This window comes from Ovis canadensis, chromosome 14 (genome assembly GCF_042477335.2).
Source record: "Ovis canadensis isolate MfBH-ARS-UI-01 breed Bighorn chromosome 14, ARS-UI_OviCan_v2, whole genome shotgun sequence".
NCBI lineage: Eukaryota > Metazoa > Chordata > Mammalia > Artiodactyla > Bovidae > Ovis > Ovis canadensis.
Genome location: NC_091258.1, coordinates 68,309,525 through 68,329,707, shown reverse-complemented (window position 1 = coordinate 68,329,707; position 20,183 = coordinate 68,309,525). Strand labels below are relative to the sequence as shown.

At 57.8% G+C, this 20,183-nt stretch overlaps 3 protein-coding genes across 24 annotated transcripts; 2 read left to right on the top strand and 1 right to left on the bottom strand.

Annotated features, from left to right (window-relative positions):
• The first annotated feature begins 52 nt into the window (after nt 1-52).
• On the top strand, nt 53-6,599 carry DBP (D-box binding PAR bZIP transcription factor). The gene is made up of 4 exons (XM_069551149.1): nt 53-907; nt 1,808-2,218; nt 3,733-3,944; nt 6,122-6,599. Exons 1-4 carry the CDS (start codon nt 769-771, stop codon nt 6,335-6,337), a joined length of 978 nt encoding a protein of 325 aa, XP_069407250.1. The 5' UTR covers nt 53-768; the 3' UTR covers nt 6,338-6,599.
• A 167-nt stretch (nt 6,600-6,766) lies between these two features.
• On the bottom strand, nt 6,767-14,755 carry SPHK2 (sphingosine kinase 2). 22 transcript variants are annotated; one of them, XR_011248839.1, is made up of 8 exons: nt 14,514-14,652; nt 13,377-13,531; nt 10,208-10,676; nt 9,280-9,429; nt 9,042-9,136; nt 8,835-8,950; nt 7,302-8,446; nt 6,767-7,120 (listed from the first exon to the last, which is right to left on the bottom strand). XR_011248839.1 is itself a non-coding variant. In XM_069551110.1 (7 exons), exons 2-7 carry the CDS (start codon nt 13,413-13,415, stop codon nt 7,354-7,356), a joined length of 1,962 nt encoding a protein of 653 aa, XP_069407211.1. In that variant the 5' UTR covers nt 13,416-13,531; nt 14,514-14,755; the 3' UTR covers nt 6,767-7,353. The 22 variants fall into 22 exon arrangements, 13 of the variants coding, with proteins under 13 accessions (XP_069407211.1, XP_069407214.1, XP_069407212.1 ...); XR_011248840.1 differs by having other exon boundaries at nt 13,377-13,553; nt 14,514-14,600; XR_011248841.1 differs by lacking the exon at nt 14,514-14,652 and adding an exon at nt 14,214-14,441.
• Nucleotides 14,494-18,634, top strand: RPL18 (ribosomal protein L18). Its single transcript, XM_069551150.1, has 7 exons — nt 14,494-14,927; nt 16,101-16,187; nt 16,549-16,656; nt 17,187-17,285; nt 17,744-17,867; nt 18,018-18,087; nt 18,517-18,634. The coding sequence occupies exons 1-7, from the start codon at nt 14,925-14,927 to the stop codon at nt 18,590-18,592; spliced, it is 567 nt and encodes a 188-aa protein (XP_069407251.1). The 5' UTR covers nt 14,494-14,924; the 3' UTR covers nt 18,593-18,634.
• Nucleotides 18,635-20,183: the final 1,549 nt, after the last annotated feature.

Here is a 20,183-nt window from a genome sequence, read left to right as displayed (position 1 = left end):
CCTCATTGGCTCGAACTGGGTCACGGTCCCGCCCCCAGAGCCATCTCCCATTGGGTAAATGTAGGTCAGGGTCCCGCCTCCCTCCAAAAGGCAAGGTAACTTCACGCTCTGAGCCCCTCTCTCGCACTTCTGGGCCTTGACGAATCCAGGGGTCCCATTGGCTGTGCGTCTCGAGGGGTCAGGATGCGATTGGCTCGCGCTTTCAGCTGGAGGGAGGCACGCGGCTGGGGTGCAAGGCCAGAGTCGGGTGGGGGCTGAGAGGAGGGGTGCGCTCTGTGGCGTCGGGTGTTTTGGTTTGGCTTTTTTTTTTTCCGCGAAAGAAGTTTGCTTTGGCCACGCCTCAAGGCAGCCGCCTCCCTCTGCCCTCTCCCCCGGCGGTCCGCGCACACCTCTCGGTGCAGATTGCAAAGCTCCTTCCTTGGGGAGAGCTGCAGATTTTGCAAGAGCCAGGCTCGCCCACCCTGTAGAAGGAGCGCCTTGTGTCCCCCTGAACTCTCAGTTGCAAAGAGCCGGCCGCCTGATTTGATCACCCACTCACCCAGACTGTATGCTCTTCTGGGACCCTCTTGAGTTGCACGTTTCTGCACCGAGGACTGCAAATCCCCGTCGCTCCTAGGATTTGCAGTATTCTGGATACTGGAGGCTTGCAAGCTACGCTCGCCCGCCTCTGGGCAGACACTTGCCCGAACCATCGGAGTGTGCCGCTGACTGGCAAGCCAGCTGTTCGCCTCTCCATGAATCCGTGAGCCTGCGGGCAGGTGCCGGGCGATGGCGCGGCCTGTGAGCGACAGGACCCCGGCCCCCCTGCTGCTGGGCGGCCCGACTGGAGCCCCCCCTGGTGGGGGAGCGCTGCTTGGGCTGCGAAGCCTTCTACAGGGGACCAGCAAGCCCAAAGAGCCAACTAGCTGTGAGTTCTAGCCCCCATCTCACCCAATTCAGACACCGTACTCCCTTAGGGACTCAAGTCCGGGGAGGGTCCCCAGCTACCTTCTAAGTGCCAAGAGTCCATCCTCTTTAAATACTTAAAGTCCAACCTTTAACTACCCCAATACTTAGGTGTTTAGAGCCCTAGCTCACAGGACCCAAAGGTACCGGCCCTCATGCCAGTCCACCCCGAGGACTCAAGACTCTAGGCCCCAGCCCCGTCTTCCTTTTGGTTCCGAGCGCCTGGACCCCAGGGGTCCAGGGAGAAGGGAGGGGGTGTGTCGAAGGCTCACACGGTTGTTACACGGGCTTGGGCGGGGCCTCCTGGGGTCACATGGAGTCTAGGGATGAGGAATGTGCCCCAGGAATAGAGCCCCTTCCTGCCCCCTTAAAGAGTGTGGAGGCGGGGAGAAGGGGGTACTGTGCGCCGGGTGTGTGTGTGGGGGGGTGGGGGTTGGAGGAGGGGGTTGTAGATTACAGAGGAATTACAGAGTTGTCATTTTTTTCTCTCACCTGCCCAACCCTCCACCTACCTCTGTCTGAACTTCCGCTCCCCTTCCTGGGTCTCTGTCCCCATCCCTCTTTGCATCCCTGTCCTCTGATCTTTCTGAGTCTCCCCCCATCTCCTGGTCCACCGTCCCCGTCTCTGTTCTTGCTTTCTGTGTCTCTCTCCCTCTCTGAGCCTCTACCTCCTCCTGTCTCTGGGTCCTTGCTCTCGTTCTCCGGTCTCTCTCCCACCTCCTTTCTGTGTCCCCGCTGTCTGGATCTCTGCGGTGCGGGGATCTATCCCCTTGTTCCTCGCGTTTCTCGCCACTCGGAGTTGATTCTTCATCTCTATCTTCCTCTTCCTCCCTACCCTGCTCTCTCTTTCCCTGGCCTGCAGGTCTCCTGAAGGAAAAGGAGCGCAAGGCACCCCCGCCAGCAGCAACAGTCCCCGGGCCGGGCCTGGAGACGGCGGGCCCGGCGGATGCTTCAGCTGGGGCGGTGGTGGGCGGCGGGTCCCCGAGGGGACGCCCGGGGGCTGCGCCCGGCCCGGGTTTGTTGGCGCCGCTACTGTGGGAGCGGACACTGCCGTTCGGCGACGTGGAGTACGTGGACCTGGACGCTTTCCTGCTCGAGCACGGGCTCCCTCCCAGCCCGCCACCCCCAGGCGGCCCGTCGCCAGCGCCCTCACCGGTGCGCACTCCCGCACCCTCCCCGGGGCCCGGCTCCTGCGGCTCGGCCTCCCCTCGCTCTTCGCCCGGGCACGCCCCCGCCCGGGCTGCTCTCGGGGCCGCCGGCGGCCACCGCGCAGGTGCGACTGCGGGGGCGAGGCAGGGCCCCGGTTGGGCGGGGCTTGGGCTCCAGAGGGCGGGGCTGTGCCGCAAGGGTTTGGGACGGTGGGACTGAGGCTGCATGCCCGAAGTCCGTGACCCCTAATCGGGAGACGTCGAGGGAGGTGTCCAGATTTTGTGTTCCCTAATAGACCAGGGAACTGGGTCTCCCAGACCTATAGGAGATGAGGGACTTGGGACCCCAAGTTCCAGGAAGCCTGCCCAGTGGTGAGGTCGTGTGAACTTTTATGTGGGAGGTGAGGACAAAGGGTCTGGATACTCGAGATCCCAGAACACCGAAGTTATTTACCGGAGTTTATTCTGGACTGCGCCCTAGAATCTGGGCCCGGAATCGGTGCAGCTGGGGTAGGGCCGGAGCTCCTAGGCCCTCTGCGAGCCAGAAAGACAAGGGCCGGCCACAGACGCACAGACGTGTTTCTCCAGGACAAAAGGGACTGGCGGCCCTGCGTCCTCGGTCCCCCTAGTGGAGAGAGGCGGGCGCCCTGGATCCCGAGAGTCCTTCATAAGGGATCGTCATCCTAGGTCTTTCATTGACTGGGGCAAGGACTGAGCTTTCTATATTCCTGCAAGAGGTGCCCTGGGGTCCCAGAATCGTGCTTATCCCAGTGGCGAGAATGTCTGGGACTTGGGAATATAGAGCGGGGCCGTCCTCGAGTGTTCCCTAGAGAGCAGAGGGGCCTTGAGGTTGACAGCTGAGACCCCAGGGAGCAAGAGGAAACGTGGGCACCCTGGGGTTGCCCCGGGAGGACAGCGGGTCGGGAATTCCCGGACACACCTGATCCTGGCCCTGACCTCCCCGCAGGACTAAGGCCCTCCCCTTCCCAGCCGCACATTCCCGCGCCACGTGAGTCCTCCTCCCTGCTCCGTGCTTCGCGCACGCGCGATCACGAGGGAGAGGGTGGGACTGGAGAAACGTGAGGGCGCCCGTGGCGGCGGGGCTGGGGGGTGGGGTGGGGGCGGGAAGCAGGCGCCAGCACGTGACTCGGCCCTGAACCTGTGTCCTCAGTTGGCCCCGGCTGGCTCTTTCTTAAAGATACAGGCAGCCTTTACGCTTGAACCAACCTCATTATGCTTTCTCACTCTTCAGACTTAATGACTCATAAGAAGCTAACTTGAAGTGTCATCAGGACACTTTTCTAGGCTTTGGTCGGGGATTCAGTTAAGAAGGGTAGGACTGTAGGAAAGACGCTAACTCTAAAGTCCTGAGGCTTTTAGAAGCAATGATCCAGGTTCTTGTGCTACTTAGGGCAAGTCACATAGGATTGGGCCTTGGTTTTCCTGTGTGACAAGCGGGAGTTGGTTTCATGATTGCTAAGCATCTTTGTGGCTTAGGGAATCTTCATATCTTATATTAGGGAGGTTAATCCCTGGTGGGCTTTATGTTTGACCCCATAAGGACCTTCCTTGCTAGCCTCTGGGGAACCCCCTTCCCCAAATAAATACGCCCTCAGGTAGCACATTCTGTTTCCCCAAGGCCTGACCTCTCGGGACACACCCAGCCCTGTGGACCCAGATACCGTGGAGGTGCTGATGACCTTTGAGCCTGACCCAGCCGATTTAGCCCTGTCCAGCATTCCCGGCCATGAGACCTTTGACCCTCGGAGACACCGCTTCTCCGAAGAGGAACTCAAGCCCCAGCCAATCATGAAGAAGGCGAGGAAGATCCAGGTGCCAGAGGAGCAGAAGGTGAGCTTTGCTGGGTGTGGGACACAGGTTTGTGCATGCTGGCCCCACATCCTGGGATGGCCCTCCCTTCACAGTCAGACCTGGATTTCTCACCGGGATTAGCACTCACGTTCTTCAAACCTACAGCCAAGGACCATGGGCAGCTGCATGGAGGGGGCGGGGGGGGGGGGGGGGGCGGGAGGGGGCGGGGCGGGCGGCAGAGGTTTGGGCTTGAGATTTGTGAAAAGGAAATCATTATGGGACTCAGACTCAGCCAGCCCTGCTGGGACTGGTTTTACAGGATTGGAGTTTCTCCTGTCAATTGGACCCAAAACCCTCACTGTGGCAGGCTTCAGGGTCTACTAGTCACTACAGTTGCTAAGGATAGCATCCCTTTGGAATGGGGTATCAGCTTGCTGCTTCTGAGCAGCCAGCATGGCTGGGGTTGGTCCTTTAACCTCTGGTTTGGGGCATCCTTCAGGGCAATAGGGCTTCCCTGGTGACTCAGACAGTAAAGAACCCGCCTGCAGTATAGGAGACCTGGGTTTGATCCCTGGGTTGGGAATATTCCCCTGAAGAAGGGAATGGCTACCCATTCCAGTATTCTTCCCTGGCAAATTCCATGGACAGAGGAGCCTAGCGGGCTACAGTCCATGGGGCCTCAAAGTGTCGGACACAAGTGAGCGACTTTCACTTTTTCAGGGCAGTTGCATTCTGCCTAGGATGAAGACTGCCAGCCCCTCTAGGCTTCAGGTTCTCATTTGCAGCTAGGGCCACATTCCGATTTGAGGTATTTGGGGCAGTAACTGCATCTCTCTAGCACTCTGTCTTTGCCAGGCCTGGGGTCTTCCCTCACAAGGGGTGCCTGGGCCTGGTCTCACAAGACCTTGCCGTGTCCTTGTGTAAGACACAACTACTTGAACCAGTGAGTGAGGGCGTGTGTGTGTGCGAAGTCACTTCAGTCGTTTCTAACTCTTTCTGACCCCATGGGCTGTAGCCCGCCAGGCTCCTCTGTCCGTGGGATTCTCCAGGCAAGAATACTGGAGTGGGTTGCCATGCCCTCTTCCAGGGGATCTTCCTGACCCAGGGATCGAACCCGTGTCTCTTAGGTCTCCTGCACTGGCAAACAGGTTCTTTATCCCTAGCACCACTGAGGAAGCCCAGTGAGTACTGGCCTGTAAACCAAATCTAGACCAGTGGTTTCTCCTGCCACAGGGCTCTGTTGTTAGGAACTGGATTTGCCCTAGCAAGCAGGGACTAGGCTTTAATGGAATGAGGTTGGAAGGGCATCTTCCAGACCTCTGGGTGGTCCTTGTTACCAAGGAGTGGTCCTCCCTCACAGTCAAATTCAAGGACTGGAGAACTCTAAACATGGTGTGGGAAGGTCTCGGGACAGACCCTTTTGCACCCAGGGCCTGTTGGGAGAAGGCAACTCCCTGGCCTCTATGCAAAGCCAGTGGTTCAGAGGGACTTCCCTGGCAGTCCAGTGGTTAAGACACCGAGCTCCCAACACAGAGGGCACAGTTTTGGTTCACGGTTGGGGAACCAAGATCCTGCATGCTGCACTGTGTGGCCAAAAACAAGACAATAATTGAGCCAGTGCATCAGAAACTGGCTGTGTTCATTGGGACCACTTATACCTCACTTTTGTTTGCTGAGGAGGGATAAGACCGCCTTGGCAACCAGGTCAGAAGGGCCCAGCTCTAAGAGGTTTTTATGGGACACGAGACCCCATCCCTAGGAACAACCAGGATCTGAAAAGGTGATCTATAGGGCGTTTCACTAGGAGATGCCCTCAGGCCCTGAAGGCCTTGTTGCTAGGGAACCAGTATCCTTAGCAAACCTGGGAGCTAACTGCAGGCCTTTTGTCAAGTGAGAAGAGCTTGGGTCTGCTTTGCACAGTGGAGACTATAAAGCTCAGTTGCTTAAGGTAGGAGGCTATCTCCTGCCTTAGCTGTTGCTATGGGTCCACTTTCCTTAGCAACAAGAGCCCTAGAAGGCCAGACTCTTGGGCACTCATCCATCCACTGGAGACCTGGTATCCTTTCGGCTCAACTGCTGGGCGAGAAGCAGCTCCCCGGGATGGTGGGGGCTCTCTTAGCTGTAATCTGGTCCCAGAAGGCACAAGCAAAGCTGTTCCTCCCTTCTTTCGCTGGGGCTGGGCCCGTCTGGACCTTAGTGCTTTCCTGCCCACCCAGGACGAGAAATACTGGAGCCGACGGTACAAGAATAACGAGGCAGCCAAGCGGTCCCGCGACGCCCGGAGGCTCAAGGAGAACCAGATATCGGTGCGGGCGGCCTTCCTGGAGAAGGAGAACGCCCTGCTGCGGCAGGAGGTGGTGGCCGTGCGCCAGGAGCTGTCCCACTACCGCGCTGTGCTGTCCCGATACCAGGCCCAGCACGGAGCCCTGTGAGGCCGCCCCCACCCCCAGGGGAAGTTCTTCTCCGCCTCGCTCAGACTTGTGCCCTGACACCCTCTTCCCTTCCCTGCCCTGTGGCCCACGGGCCGGCCAGCTGGGTGCCCCAGGGACGTGATGATGCAGATAAATACATTTATATTTTTAAGAAAAAGCGAGCCTCCCCGCTCCCTCACAGGGACGGGGAGGGTCCTCAGTGTGTCCCCCATCCTCCCACCGCCTCCGTTAACACAATCCTGAATAAATCTTGAGAACCCCAGAGCCAGCTGTCGTGGGGGAGGAGGCAGCTCCCTGGCCCTAGTTAAAGGCCAGCGGGTTACGCTGGCTGCAGTCCATGGGCAGGTCTGGGCTTCGGTCCGTAAGGCAGGAGTGCCCAAGAGTCCGATCCCTCCCACGGGCTGCTGGATGGAGGAAGGGGCGAGGACCTGAGAGGAATGAAGCCACTGCCTTTATTGCATAGACCTTTTCAATTGCTTTGAAGATTGGGGTTGGGGGAACGCACAGAAGACAGGACACGAACTTCCCCACCCGGGGGTAGAGGAACATTAGTGCAAATCGGAGCGCCGGCACGGGGGAACCTGCCCCTCCCGGGCTGATTGGCCAGCTTGGTGGAGGCACCGGAGTAAACGGGGCCAATTAGCTAAGGCCTCCCCGGCCCGTACATTCCAGGTCGCGTCACTGGACGCGTTAAGACAAGCTCCGCCCTCAGCCGACCTGGCTTTTCACGAGCCGGGCACGAGGACCTGGAGTATATCCCGCCCTCACTGATCAGGCACTACCCTTGGGGCGAGCTCATTTCTCCGTGACCCTGCGGACCCCAAGCCCCTGGAGTTCGGGACACCCTCCAGCATCACTTCTGGTCCCCTAGGGTAGGGCGCAATCCTGAGATGGGGCTGGGACCGGTGTGCGGCTTCCCTGCCAACTCCAGCAGCCTCGCCATGCCTCCTAGCTCGAGCTCCGCCCCTTTGGGAATGTTAAGCCCCGCCCCTAGCGGGCCCCAAACTTGGTCGAGTTTAGGCTTCCCTCCCAGGGCAGCCTGGAGGACCCGTGAGCAATGTACCAAGGCCAGGATGCACCTGCGCCTGCAATGGCCCATACTCCACCTGCTCCCCGTCCACCGTGAGCACGCCGCGGGGCGTGAGCGGCTCTAGGCGGAAGGCACGAGCTGCGGCGTAGCCCAGGTGCGGACAGCCCAGGCTGAAGTGGTTACCACGCTCCATGGCCAGAAACAGGCGCAGTAGCGCCGTCCGAGAGATGCCACTGCGCACCCAGCACAGGTGCACCAGGCCATCGTCAAACCGCGCGTGGGGGGCCGCCACGAGGTCAGCCCCCAGGTGGCTGGGTAAGATGGCCAAAATAAGCACAAAGTCTCCCTCCATCGTCACCCAGCCTGGGGGTAGTGGAGTGCCTAGAGGAGGGAGCAGGTGATCAGGTGGTCCCCCAGCAGAGATGGCTACCGGGGCACCAGGGGTGGGAGATGGGAGCCCAGAGGATGCTGCCATTTCTGAGGCCCCCTCGCTGATGGGTGAGAGCTGAGCTGCTTTGGGGGTCCCCGGGGGCGAGGGCAGCAGTGGGTCCGGGGAGAGTGGAGCATCCCCAGCCCCACCCCAGTCCCCAGCCAGCTCTGGGCCCCCACCATTGAGGGACAGGATGGGCAGGGGTTCAGGTGAGCCAGGGGAGGTCAGGGCAGGCTGAGGCAGGGGCAGGGGCAGGTCTGACACTGAGCGATGCAGGGGTGAGTGGGCCACGGGAGGGGCTGGGGCTGGGGCCAGGGTCAACTCTGACTTGGCCCTTGGCAGGCCATGGGCAGGGGCAGGCGAGGCGGGTTCCACAGTGGCAGGGAGGTAGGAGAAGCGGCCGCGGTAGGTGTGCAACGTGGCAAGGCCCAGGACTGTGCCCAGCGTGAAGCGAGCACTGCCCAGGGCCCTGAAGCGCTCGCTCTGGATGTCCACGTCTGACACGAAGCCCCAGGCCACAGACAGGAAAGAGAAACAGCGGGAGCCGGAGGCCAGAGTCACGGAGAGCAGGTCCAACGGGTGGCTGCCACCCCGGCAGAGCAGTAAAGAGCAGTTGAGTAGCAGGTCAATGCCCAGGGCCGGCTCAAATCTTCACAATCAGACATGGACAGACACAGCAGGAAAGAGTAAACAGGGCTGGTGAGACACTCCGTGCCCAGGCCAGGGGGGGAAGAGGTGTGCACGGGACGTGGACTGGCAGGGAAGCAGACAAGGGGGTTGGGGTGGGCAACCAGGCCTGGGCCCACCCACAGCCATCTGGCCACCTCCAGGCGGGCTCTACTGGGCCAGGTTCCCTGTCAGTTCTTTCACTGCAGAAGCATTCACTGAGTGCCTCTTGTGTGCCAGGCACAGTTCTAGGCACTAGGGAGACTGCTCAGAACAAGGCAGGCAAAAATGTCTGGGGGATAGGGTGGCAGGGGAGGGCTGCAAAGCAGATGGACTAGGCCCCTCATCCCAGCAGGGCTCCTCCCACCTACCCCCCGTGCTGGTTTATGGCCCCTGCTAACGCGTTGCCCGAGCCACAGGGGAGAATGCCCATGGGGGTCTTCACAGCCTCTTCCCAGTCGGGGCGTTGTAGGAGTCCATTCAGCACCTGGAGGGTGGGAGACCGGACACCCAGGTGTTGGTCCTGGCCCCTGCAGACCCCCCGGGCTCAGGCTTGAGGAAGGGTGGTCCTGCCCTACCTCATGCAGCAGCCCATCTCCTGAGACTGTGACAATGCCGTCCCATTCACTCAGGTTCAGCCCCTGGACCAGCTCACGGGCATGGTTCTGTCGTTCTAACGTGCGGGACCAGAAGTGAGGCGGGCTCTTCCATGCCCCCGAACCCATCACACCTCCTCACCCCCACCCCCACCCCCCCGCTTCTAGACTCCGGAGCCCTAGCCCCCAGCTCCCACCTCCTTCCTGACACTGCCCTTACCTGTCTGGATCAAGTTGAAGGACAGCCCCGCTTCGGAAATCATGGGCAACACATGGTTCTTACACCACTGCCAGGCCAGGCCCCGCCCCCCAAAGGGATTGACCAATAGGAGCAATCGGGGTGGCCTCGGCAGGAGATCGGGGGTGATTTCTGCAGAGAGAGGGGAAGGAGTCTACAGAGATCAGGGACCCAGGCTTCTCACCTCAGAAACAGTAACAGCAAATAGCCTCAGTGGAGCTGGTGGAGGGCTGGCGTCAAAACCTGGAAGTCCAGCTTTTCCCTCCCGGGCCTCACCAGCTCAGGCCCAGGTGTGCAGCTCCGTGCACCCACCACGCCCAGGTGAGGAGACAAAGGCAGCGCTGGGGATCCTAATCCTGTGCCCTCTGGACTCGAGGGAGGAAGGAGGAGAGCTGTCTCCACCTTCCACAGCCCCAAACACCTGGGCCCCGGGTCAGGTTACTCCACTGTGGGAAGCAGTCAGGACCAAGGGAAACCCACCACCTGGGGCCCACGGAACCTTTACCTCCTCGTGCCATCTGAGTACCCTGGGTGGGGGTCTCTCCCTGAGAGCCTTCTTTGATCCCACCCCTGCCCCCCAACCAGAGCTGGATGCGATGCCATCTCCAGGCCTAGGAGCACGTCTCTTGGCTGCTCTCACCAGCCCAGGCGCCTCTGACTCATCTGTGGTCAGGACCCGGGGAAGGGGAAGGGAACAGACTGAAATCCTGCAGGAGCAGCGAACACGACTCCTCCTCGGCCTGTGATTTTCCTTCTGTAGCCCATCCCTGTGTATCACTCTTTCAGGACGAAGCCAGAGGGACACATCACACAGACAGACACACAGAAAAGGAGACACAGAGACGCCCACAGAGGGAGAGCCGCAGACACCGAGGTGGCCTTAGGGCAGAGGGGCTGCCCAGTGCCTCACCCCCGTCCCCAGGCAGTGGCAGTCCACGGAGCAGACACGTGAGGGCAGTGGCCCAGCGCTGGGCCTCAGCGCGGTTCTCCTCGTAGGTGGCTGCCCCGTCGGCCCGGAAGGTGCGTGCAGCTCTGCGCCGGCCCCCGCGCCGGCCCCTGGGGTAGGTGTAGACGCAGAAGTAGGCTGCTGAGTCCAGGGGGCTTCGGCTCCGCAGGGTACAGCAGCCTGAGACCTCGGTCAGCAGGACCAGGCCACCCCGGGGCCGGGCCTCGGGCTTTGGGCGCAACCGCTGTATGTGCAGGGCTTGTGGTGTGAGAGTGAGGGCGAAGCGTGGGCCGCGGGCTGGGTAGGAGCCAAACTCGCCATGCAGGAGTGGGGTGCTGGGGGTCAGTGGCGGTGGGGGGGCCATGGCCTTGACCCTGTCCAGGGTGCTTCCAGGCCGGTAGCCCCAGCTCCAGGTCAGCTCCTGCTCTGGCCTCTGTGGGGGAGGAAGGAGGGCAGGAGTCAGAGTCCAGGAGCCCCGTGGTGGGCAGAGGGGAGCACGGGCAGGGCCTGTGGACCGGAGGACAGTGAGGCGAGGGGTGCCAACAGGCGAGATGGAAGCACCAGAGGGAGACAGGCCCGGGCAGAGTGTGGGAAGACTCTGAGGACACAGGGCAGAGGTCAGGTGGACGAGAAGCCAGCATCCAGGACGGTCCGCACCCAGGCATGCAAAGATTCATTCCTTTATTCCCCCAATAATCACTCAATACTATGTGCCAATGGGGCTCCCTGGTGGCTCAGTGGTAAAGGGTCCGCCTGTCAGTGCAGGAGATGCAAGGGATGTGGGTTCGATTCCTGGGTTGGGAAGATCCCCTGGAGTAGGAAAGGGCAACCTACTCCAGTATTCGTGCCTGGAGAATTCCACAGACAGAGGAGCCTGGTGGGCTACAGTCCATGGGGTCACAGAGAGTCACACACGACTGAGCACACACAGGCACACACTCAGACACAGGAAAACAGGTCTGAGAGCCGGAGAAACAGAGAGGAGACAAACAGCCTCAGCGAGATGAAACCTAATACAATGAAAGGAATTTAGAGAGCAAGGAAGAGTGTAGGGGCTCCAGAGGCACACGGAGGACCAGAAAGACAACAGTGGAGAGAAAGACACAGAAGAGGCAGGGGTCAGGGGGTCCAGTATCTGGAAAGACTGAGAAAGGGGTGTGACATGGAGAGACTAAGGGGTTGGAGAGGGAGAGCCACATGTGGGAACCTGCAAGGGACAGAGGCCAAGAGGTGAGCCTCAAGCACTGACCTGGGCGTCTGGCCACCTGCTCTCCAGGGAGAGACTGGGAGCTGGGCCTGAGATCCCCTCCCCCTGCCCTCTGCCCAGTTCCTGACTCCCTCTTCCTGCTCACCTTTGTTCCCCACTGCCCCGCCTACCCAGTCACCTATCAGTTCTCACCTATCCCAGGCCCAGAACTGCCCCAGACACACCCCCATCTGTGGACTCACTCTTAGGAGTGACCTCTGTCTCCGACCCAGGGGGGTTCTTCAAGGTTCACCCATAAACTTGCATTGACCGCGCCCCCGTCCCCTTACCTTAAATCAGTTTGCACGGAGCCCTAGATCTCCCCCAGTCCTTGGCCTGCGATTCTGTCCCTACGTCCCCAGGCTTCTGGCCTGGTCTTCATCCATAGGTTCCCCCCAATCAATAAGCTTAAGTCTCTGTCTCCGGTTCCCTGGGTTCCGGGCCTTCATCCCCACCCCATTTCCAGAACCCGGCTCCAGACCTGAGTTTTCATTCCTGGATCTCTCAGTCCTGGTTCTGGTTCTCCATCTCCACCCCACACCACTAGTACCCCAGTCTCGGGTCTGCGTATACGTTCCTCTTGGTCCCTGAGTCTTCCTGACTTGGGCCCATGTCCCGGACCTGGGCCCTCCTCACACGCCGGGTCCTCCTCCACACAGCCCCTCTAGTCATCAACTGCCCGCACCAGACCCTGGGGGGGAGGGGAGGGTGTGCATCCGCTCAGCCAATGGCTGCGCGGCCGGCCTGAATTGCACCAATGAGAGGGTGCGGGGGCGTGACCAGTCGACTCGCGCAAGGGCTTTGCGCAGGGGCTTGCCGCGGAAGCGCTGGAGAACTGGGCGGGGTATCGCCTTTCGCAAGATCAGCCGCCATTAAAGGTGAGGGCACAGGCGCAGTAGAGGCGGCTACACGGTCCTATGGCAGCGCCCCTGTTCCCATCTTTATTGAGGGCACGTGGGCCTGGCCCATTCTTTGAGTTTATAAAAGACAAGGGGGCGTGGGGGAGGAGGTCGTTAACTGCAGATAGAGAATGATCTTAAACACATCTAACAAAGAGCAGAGAAATGCAAAAACAGTAAAAGAGAAGCAGAGGCAGAGGCGGTACCACACTTAGACATAGAGCAGAAAAGAGATATAAACAAAGACAACAGAATTAAGAATGTGCAAGGTAAGGACATAAGAAAACCCAGAAAATTATGGACGCATAGAGAGATGGGGACAGACACTTTTGGAATGAAAACCAGGAAGGAGAGGCTCATTAATTCACAAACTGTTTACCTTGGGCAAAAACTGGGGACATCATGGCATAAATATTTGCCCAGTGAAACGGCAAGACAGAGACACAGGAAAGAGAATGGGAGAGACAGTATATGAGAGAGATATGTATCTCGGTCAAAGGTGAGGGACGGAGAGAATGTTGGAGGCTGAGAGGAACTGAGACCAAGAGACAGAAAGCAAACATATGGACAAAGAGACATAGAGAGGCAAAGACATGAAGAAACTGAAAGAAAGAAGGCAAGAATAATATCAGGTGACCTAGAAACAGAACCGTAGATAGAAAGACACATGCTGAAGGAGACAGGGACTGAGCTTGCTACAAAGAAATAAATGCAGGATGAAGTTCATCCCCTGCAAAACAACGTACCTAGCGTTCAACTGAGAATAGCAACAGCACCAGCTAATATGTGCCAAAGAATGACCCTGAGAGAGGGACAGACGCCCAGTAAGATGGAGAGACCAAGAAACAGTGTGTGTGCTTAGTGCGCCAGGAAAAAGAAACATACAATGATCAAAGAGGCTGAGACTCAAAGACCAAGGCACAGGGACAAGGGGGAGAAGAAAACTGTCCCATGGTTTCATTATCTTGACTTTCACATAGACCCTTACCTGGTCCTGCTGCTCCTCTGCTTCAAGGTGTCCATTCATCTGCTAGTCCTCCGCTGTGTTACCACGTCAGCAAGACGCTGGGCCTGGTTCGGAGGCCATGGGTTGGTGGTATGGGCAAGGAGTCAGGGCTCATGGTGCAGGTTTGGTCTGTGGCTCTGTGAAGAAGTAAGTAGGAGCCTGAAGGGCAAAGTAAAGGAGGCCAAGCTATTATAGGAATACTGCAGGCCCTAGAGGCAGGGCTTCCACAAGGAAGAAGTTTCATCACTGTCCCAACCAGTCCATCTGGTCCCATCCAGTAAAGTCAGTAACAAGAATAGATACTAATTTTTAGCAAGCACTTACTATGAACCAAACATTGTCCTGAGCTTTTAAACTAATTTTTAAACTAAATGCTCCAAAACACTCTATGTGCCAGGCCTACTATCCATCCCCCTTTTCCAGATAAAAAAGTAAGGCACCAAGAAGTTACACGACTTGCCCAAGGTCACACCATTAGTAAGGATTAACAACAAAGCCACGAACTGAATTAGATTACAAACGATATCACCATCTTTCTATGTCGCTGCTTCTCTCTGGATCTCCACCTTCCCCCTTTCTAGGTCTTCTCACTCTCCCGGGTCACCAATTCATCACCCCCGCTTTCTGTTCACTTCCCTTCTCGGTCTCCATTCCTCCTCCTCTTGGAACCTAAGGCTCCCCTCCCCTCTTTCAGGAGGGTTTTTTTTTTTTTTACCCATCCCCTCTCTACCCCCATCCTCAAAGCCCGGGGGGCCTCAGCTTGCCTCCTCTACTCTCCAGTACCGTGCACATCCCTCAAACTGAAACGCGCTGGACCACCTGAATCTTTCCCGCTGGGAAAAGCAGCCTCCCGATGGCAGGGACAAGCAGGGTTCAGGGAAGGGCCATCTGAGGCCAGAGGGAGGAGGTGAACCTAAAAACTGGTAATACAGGATGCCACAATCGAAGTGCAGCAAGATGATCTCGGGTTACATCTCAAGTAAGACTTCGCGAGCTGCAACCTCACCTGAGAGGCGCAGCAAGCAATAAGACAGAGGAGAACCTCCTGAGGAAACGCCCAAAGCTTGAGGTCAGAGGTTTTCCGAGGTCCAGACTAGCCAGACAGCCCCGCCTCCTCACCTCTAACACTCGGCTCTCTGGGTCCTCCGGGAGCCACAGAGAGGCCGTCGGCGTCGGGCCAGAGCGTCACCGCGCGACGCCTCTTACTAGCTCCGCGCGACATCTCTCTCGCTCCGAGAGCCTTTTCTTCCGGAAGACTATCAAGAACAGCGTGAATAGGGCTAGAGAGGCCCCCGACGTGCGGGTCCTTCCGTCCTTGGCGCAGCCCTTGTTCCCCTTTAGATGCTCCTCCACTCAATTCCGGAAACGCCCATCTAGCTGGCCTTCTGATTCACCATAGAGAGGCGTGAGTCATAGTAGAGCGCCGCGTCGCCCAAGTGATGTCAGGTAGGCGCCACACGCTGAAGGCTTTCCCCGCCCATCCCGGGTCTGCTCTCTCTTTCCGGACCTGGCTAAGGAGGAGGCGCCATCATGGTGAGCTAGCTTTGCGGCGTCCTGGCCTCGACCATCCGCCGCCATCCACTGCGGCCCCGGGCTGGGGACGTTCCAAAGGGAGGCAGGGGTTCACGGGTGTTCGAAGGAGGCGACTCCCGCGGTGGGGAGCTGTTTTGGAAGCCCGAAGGCCAGGGCTGGGCTTCTTCAGTCTCCCACCCTTCCTGTACTTCTCTATTATATAGGTTCCATCGTAGGTGACCAGATTGAGGGGCAAGAAGGTTAAGTAGTATGACCAGGGCTACAGTGCCAGTAAATGGCGGAGCCAGGATTCGGATCCAGGAACTGGTTCCACAGCCACTCTTGCCTGTGCTGCCCCTGTATTCTGTCACTCCCCAGCCTGGAAAGTTGGGTGCTGGTAGGGGGAGTCGTCAAGCGGTTGGTTCCCGTGTTTGGGGCCAGGCGGGCTTCCGTTCGAGATTCAATTCCCTGTCCTCTGCATTCCCTGTGACTGGAAAGCATCTATCCTTTGGAGACCCAGTAATTTTGCTTCAAAGATGTGAGTTGAGTAAGAAGTGCTCACAGAAGGTGCTCACCAAGGGTCTTTGCATACCTAAATGCTGGATGAATAAGAGCTATTAACAAGTAGTTCTTTACGATTCATGACATAGTCATAGGCTTCCTTCAGCATTCTTAGCACTAGAGTGGGAAAGCACCTGGTCAGGTTTTTGGAGTCAAGAAGATAATGCTTGAAAAGTGGTTTTAAGATTGTTCTGTACAGAGTACTTGAGAAAAAGGCTGGTTGCTTTTATGATAACTTAAAGTCAGTCTTTGGTTTGTTTCTGATAACGCTCCACGTATGGGAATAAGCATTGAGAGGTTAAATGGTACTTATATTTTTGAAAAACATGGCTGCTAAAGAACTAAAAACTTGAGTTAATAGGGGTGCCATTAAGGTCATTGTTCTGAGCTGACAGCTTACTGTGTAAAATTAGCACTCTTTCCCTTTTTAAAAAAATAAAATAAAAATGACTTGAGACCCAGAGAGTTTTAAGTGATTTTCCCAGATTGTTCTCAGTGTGGGTCTGGGGTTGGTTGTCTCCAGAGACTGCGCCTTTAGCTGTTTCTCGCACGTAAGGAATAATTGAAAATGTTTATGTGGTATCTGCCAAATGAGAGTTGGGTTCACGGTCTTCCCTTCCTTCACCCCTTCAGGGAGTTGACATCCGCCACAACAAGGACCGAAAGGTTCGACGCAAGGAGCCCAAGAGCCAGGACATTTACCTGAGGCTGTTGGTCAAGGTGAGGTTTGGGCCAGAGACCCCTCATCAAGGCCACCCCAGAAACAGAACTTCATAGCCTCCGTGTGGTTTCGCTCACAGGCTCCCTGCAGGGGCCTGGAGAGCAGGCACGAGTCTGCTGCTTTCCCAGAGCTGCTGGAGATTCCAGCTTTTTCAGTCTCTGGGCCTGTTCACAGCCGGGGGGGTGGTGTGGGGGATTTTCTGGGTCCCCGGCCGGGCAGGACTCGGCCAGCTCTCTCTAGGGCTCTATGGGGTGGGGGAAAGCCCTCAATCATCTGTTTGCCCCTTTGTTAGAAAGCTGGGAGGAAGGGGCTGGGCTCGGCTGCCCTGGGTTCTCACTCTTCATTTTCCTTCCGCTCCAGCTGTACAGGTTCCTGGCCAGACGAACCAACTCCACCTTCAATCAGGTTGTCCTCAAGAGATTGTTCATGAGTCGCACCAACCGGCCACCGCTCTCCCTTTCCCGGATGGTGAGGGGCTGATGCTGGGGCTTAGCCAACCTGGGGGAGCAACTGGGTCATGTCTGGAGCCCGATTTCGAGAAGAAGGGTGGGCTTGGAGCTCTCTGGTAGCAGCCTGGCTGTTAGCTGGCTTAACTTCATCCAGCGGTGGGTGCAGAACTCTGACCCTCCGATGGAAGCAGTATAGTGGGAGCGTTGGACTGCCTTAGCCTTATTTTCTTTCTTGCCGTGTCTGTGGGGTTGCAGTTTACAGTGTCTTTTATGAAATCTTCCTGAGGCTTGAAGTCTTAGAGCAAGTCCTCTGTATCAAAAGCTTTCTGTAGGAGAGATCTGTTTGCACATTTTTTGGAGGTTTCCCCAGGCTGGACCTGAGAGTAGGCTTGTTGTGGTAGTTAGAGAGGTGTGGCATGGGTGGGTTTAGCCCAAATGAGGCACAACTGTTGGCCCTTGGGACGCCTGGATCAGTGGGGTTGGATGTAAGCGCCAGAAAGGACTTGTTTAATGTGTATATCACGGCCCCCTCCCCTGTGCCCATCCCAGATCCGGAAGATGAAGCTTCCTGGCCGGGAGGGCAAGACAGCTGTGGTCGTGGGGACTGTAACCGACGATGTTCGTGTCCAGGAGGTTCCCAAACTGAAGGTGAGTGTGGCTCAGGAGCACGGTGTGTGTGTCACGCGGAGGCCCTTGTCCTGCTCTGGTGCCGTCAGGCTCGTCTTGCCTCTGGGTGAGGCAGGCATCAGGCCTGAATTGCAAGGGGATGGTGTGGACGGCGGGCGTCCCTGGGCAAGCCCCTTCTGGGGCCCTGCTGATGGTGCTCGCTCTGCCACCTCGTTATCTCTGGACAGTGCTCCACAGTATCTCTGCTTCAGCTTTCTCACCTGTGTACTGGCTTAGGTTTGTGGTGTCGGGGGTTTCTAGATGTAATCTGGTAAGAATGGCTGCATTCTTAGGGCTTAGGCGTTTGCCTCCAGTAGTTGGTCATCAGGCAGAATAAGCAGCCGGAACTCTTGCTGGATCTGGGCAGGGGACCAGAGGTCCCAGCAGCTCCTGGGTCACCATCCAGGGGGCTCTGACCATGCCCGTCCTCTGTCCCCTAGGTATGTGCTCTGCGAGTGAGCAGCCGCGCCCGGAGTCGCATCCTCAAGGCCGGGGGCAAGATCCTCACCTTTGACCAGCTGGCCCTGGATTCCCCCAAGGGCTGTGGCACTGTCCTCCTCTCTGGTGAGTGGTGCTTCGAGGCTCGAGGAGTTTGTCATGAGCCGTGGGGCTCCTGGCAGCCTTTCCCTTTCTGGGTCTGGGAGGTCAGGGACAGCCCTCCCCCCACACCCCAGCCTGGATCAGCCTGAGCCACCCCTGCCTCCCCTTCCCTAGGTCCTCGCAAGGGCCGAGAGGTGTACAGGCATTTCGGCAAGGCCCCAGGAACCCCACATAGCCACACCAAGTGAGTATGCCCTGCACGTCGGCCTCACCATGCTTCCAGCTCTTTCTGTCAGCCTAGAATCTCCGCTTTTCCTTCACGGCTCTGCCTAAAGCTCTGTTGTTTGGGTGTTGAGCTTCCTGCCTAGCTAGCATCACTGGTGTGGGTTCTATGGGGCCTGTCCCGCCCCGGGTGGGGCCTGCACCTTGTCCAGTTCTGGGGCACCCTGGTTGACACCCCCAGGGCCTGGTGCAGGCCCTTCAGCCACTCCTGGCCATCTGGCCCCCTGCGCTGCCAGGCTTTCCCGCTGACCCCGCCTCAGTTGATGAGGCCCTCTGCTGGTGTCCCTGTGCTGGCCGCTCTGTTAGAGCAGACATTTCTCAACTCCCAGCTGGCTGGCGGGCCCCAGCAGCCCCGACTCACTCTTAACTTGGGCCCCGTCTCTCCCCGCAGACCATACGTCCGCTCCAAGGGTCGGAAGTTCGAGCGCGCCAGAGGCCGACGAGCCAGCCGTGGCTACAAAAACTAACCCGAGAGTCTACCTTGCTATTAAAATGGTTTTGGATGCTAACAGTCTTCTGTATATTATTGGGGAACGGAATAGGGAGGACGGAGAGGGTCGGAGCCCTCAAGGAGAACCCCATCATTTTGGGCAGTGGGTACCATGCCCCTCTCTTTGCCAACAGAGATCTGTACGATCAAAGTGTGGCTCAGATGGTAAAGATTCCGCTTACAAAGCAGGAGACCTGGGCTTGATTCCTGGGCTAGTAAAATCCCCTGGAGAAGGGAATGGTTACCCGTTCCAGTATTCTTGCTTGGGGAATCCCATGGACAGGAGCCTAGCAAGCCACAGTCCATGGGGTTGCAGAGTCAGATATGACTGAGCGACTTCCATGGTTTTTACAGTAGTCGTGTATGAATGTAGAGTTGGACCATGAAGGCTGAGTGCTGAGAAGAATTGATGCTTTTGAGTTGTGCTGGAGAAGACTCTTGAGAGTCTCTTGGATAGCAAGGATATCAAACCAGTCACTCATCCCTGAATATTCATTGGAAGGGCTGATGCTGAAGCTGAAACTCCAATACTTTGGCCATCTGATGTGAATGGCTGATTGGAAAAAACCCTGATGCTGGGAAAGATTGAGGGCAGGAAGAGAAGGGGGCGACGGAGGATGAGATGGTTGGATGGCATCACCGACTCCATGGACATGAATCTGAACAAACTGGGAGGTGGTGAAGGACGGGGAAGCACGGCATACTGAGGTTCATGGGGTTGCAAGAAGTGGGACATAGTGACTCAGTGACAGCCCCTCTATGTAGACCAGCCTCTGGGATGAGCCCCTTAATGTGCTGTGGGGGGCAGAGTCTGCAGGGGCCTGAGTGTCTGCGGTGCCCACCCTAACCCTGTTGGCGCCCTCGGACCCTGCTGCACCTTTGGGACCTAGCAGCCACTTAAGGCTGAAGCCCCACCTCCTTCCCAGGTGTCTAGTGTTAATGACACCTGCTTCGTTTTTGAACCAGCCACACCTACTCTTAAAGGACCAGTGCTCCCTTCAGGGATCTCCATGTTAGGGATGGCTGGCAGGGCTTGGACCAGGAAATAGAAATGAGTTGGGACACAGGGAGAGGGTGTGTGGGAACAGGTGATGTGAGCTCCCGCCCCCGAAGCCGAAGTCTGGCGGGCCGCTGGGACCTTCCCTTTGGTCCCACACCCTAGACTTCCAGGGGCCTGTGATGGCCCTCCCCCTGTATTTGCACAAGGGGCTGGGTTCCCCGGATCCCAGGAAGAAACCTGATGAATAAGGCAGGCCGGCCGGCCGGAAGAACCACAGGAATAAAGGAGGTCTCCAGGCCCCTGATCTGACCTCCAGAAAGGCAAGAGGAGAGGAAGGGGATGGAGACCTGGGAGAGATGGGGGTCTGGGGAGGACTGGAGGGAGAGGGACTGGTCTGGCTTCATTCCTCTTCTCTTTGCAGGGCTGGTTTGCTGTGGTCTGGCGGAGGGGAGCCGACTGGGTACTGGAGAGGGGGCTTCTTGTTAGGGATCAGGGAGGTCCACTGAGCAGAGGTTGAGTCAGAATTGTCAAAGGGGCAGCTTGGGAGGGATGCAGAGTGGTCATCCTG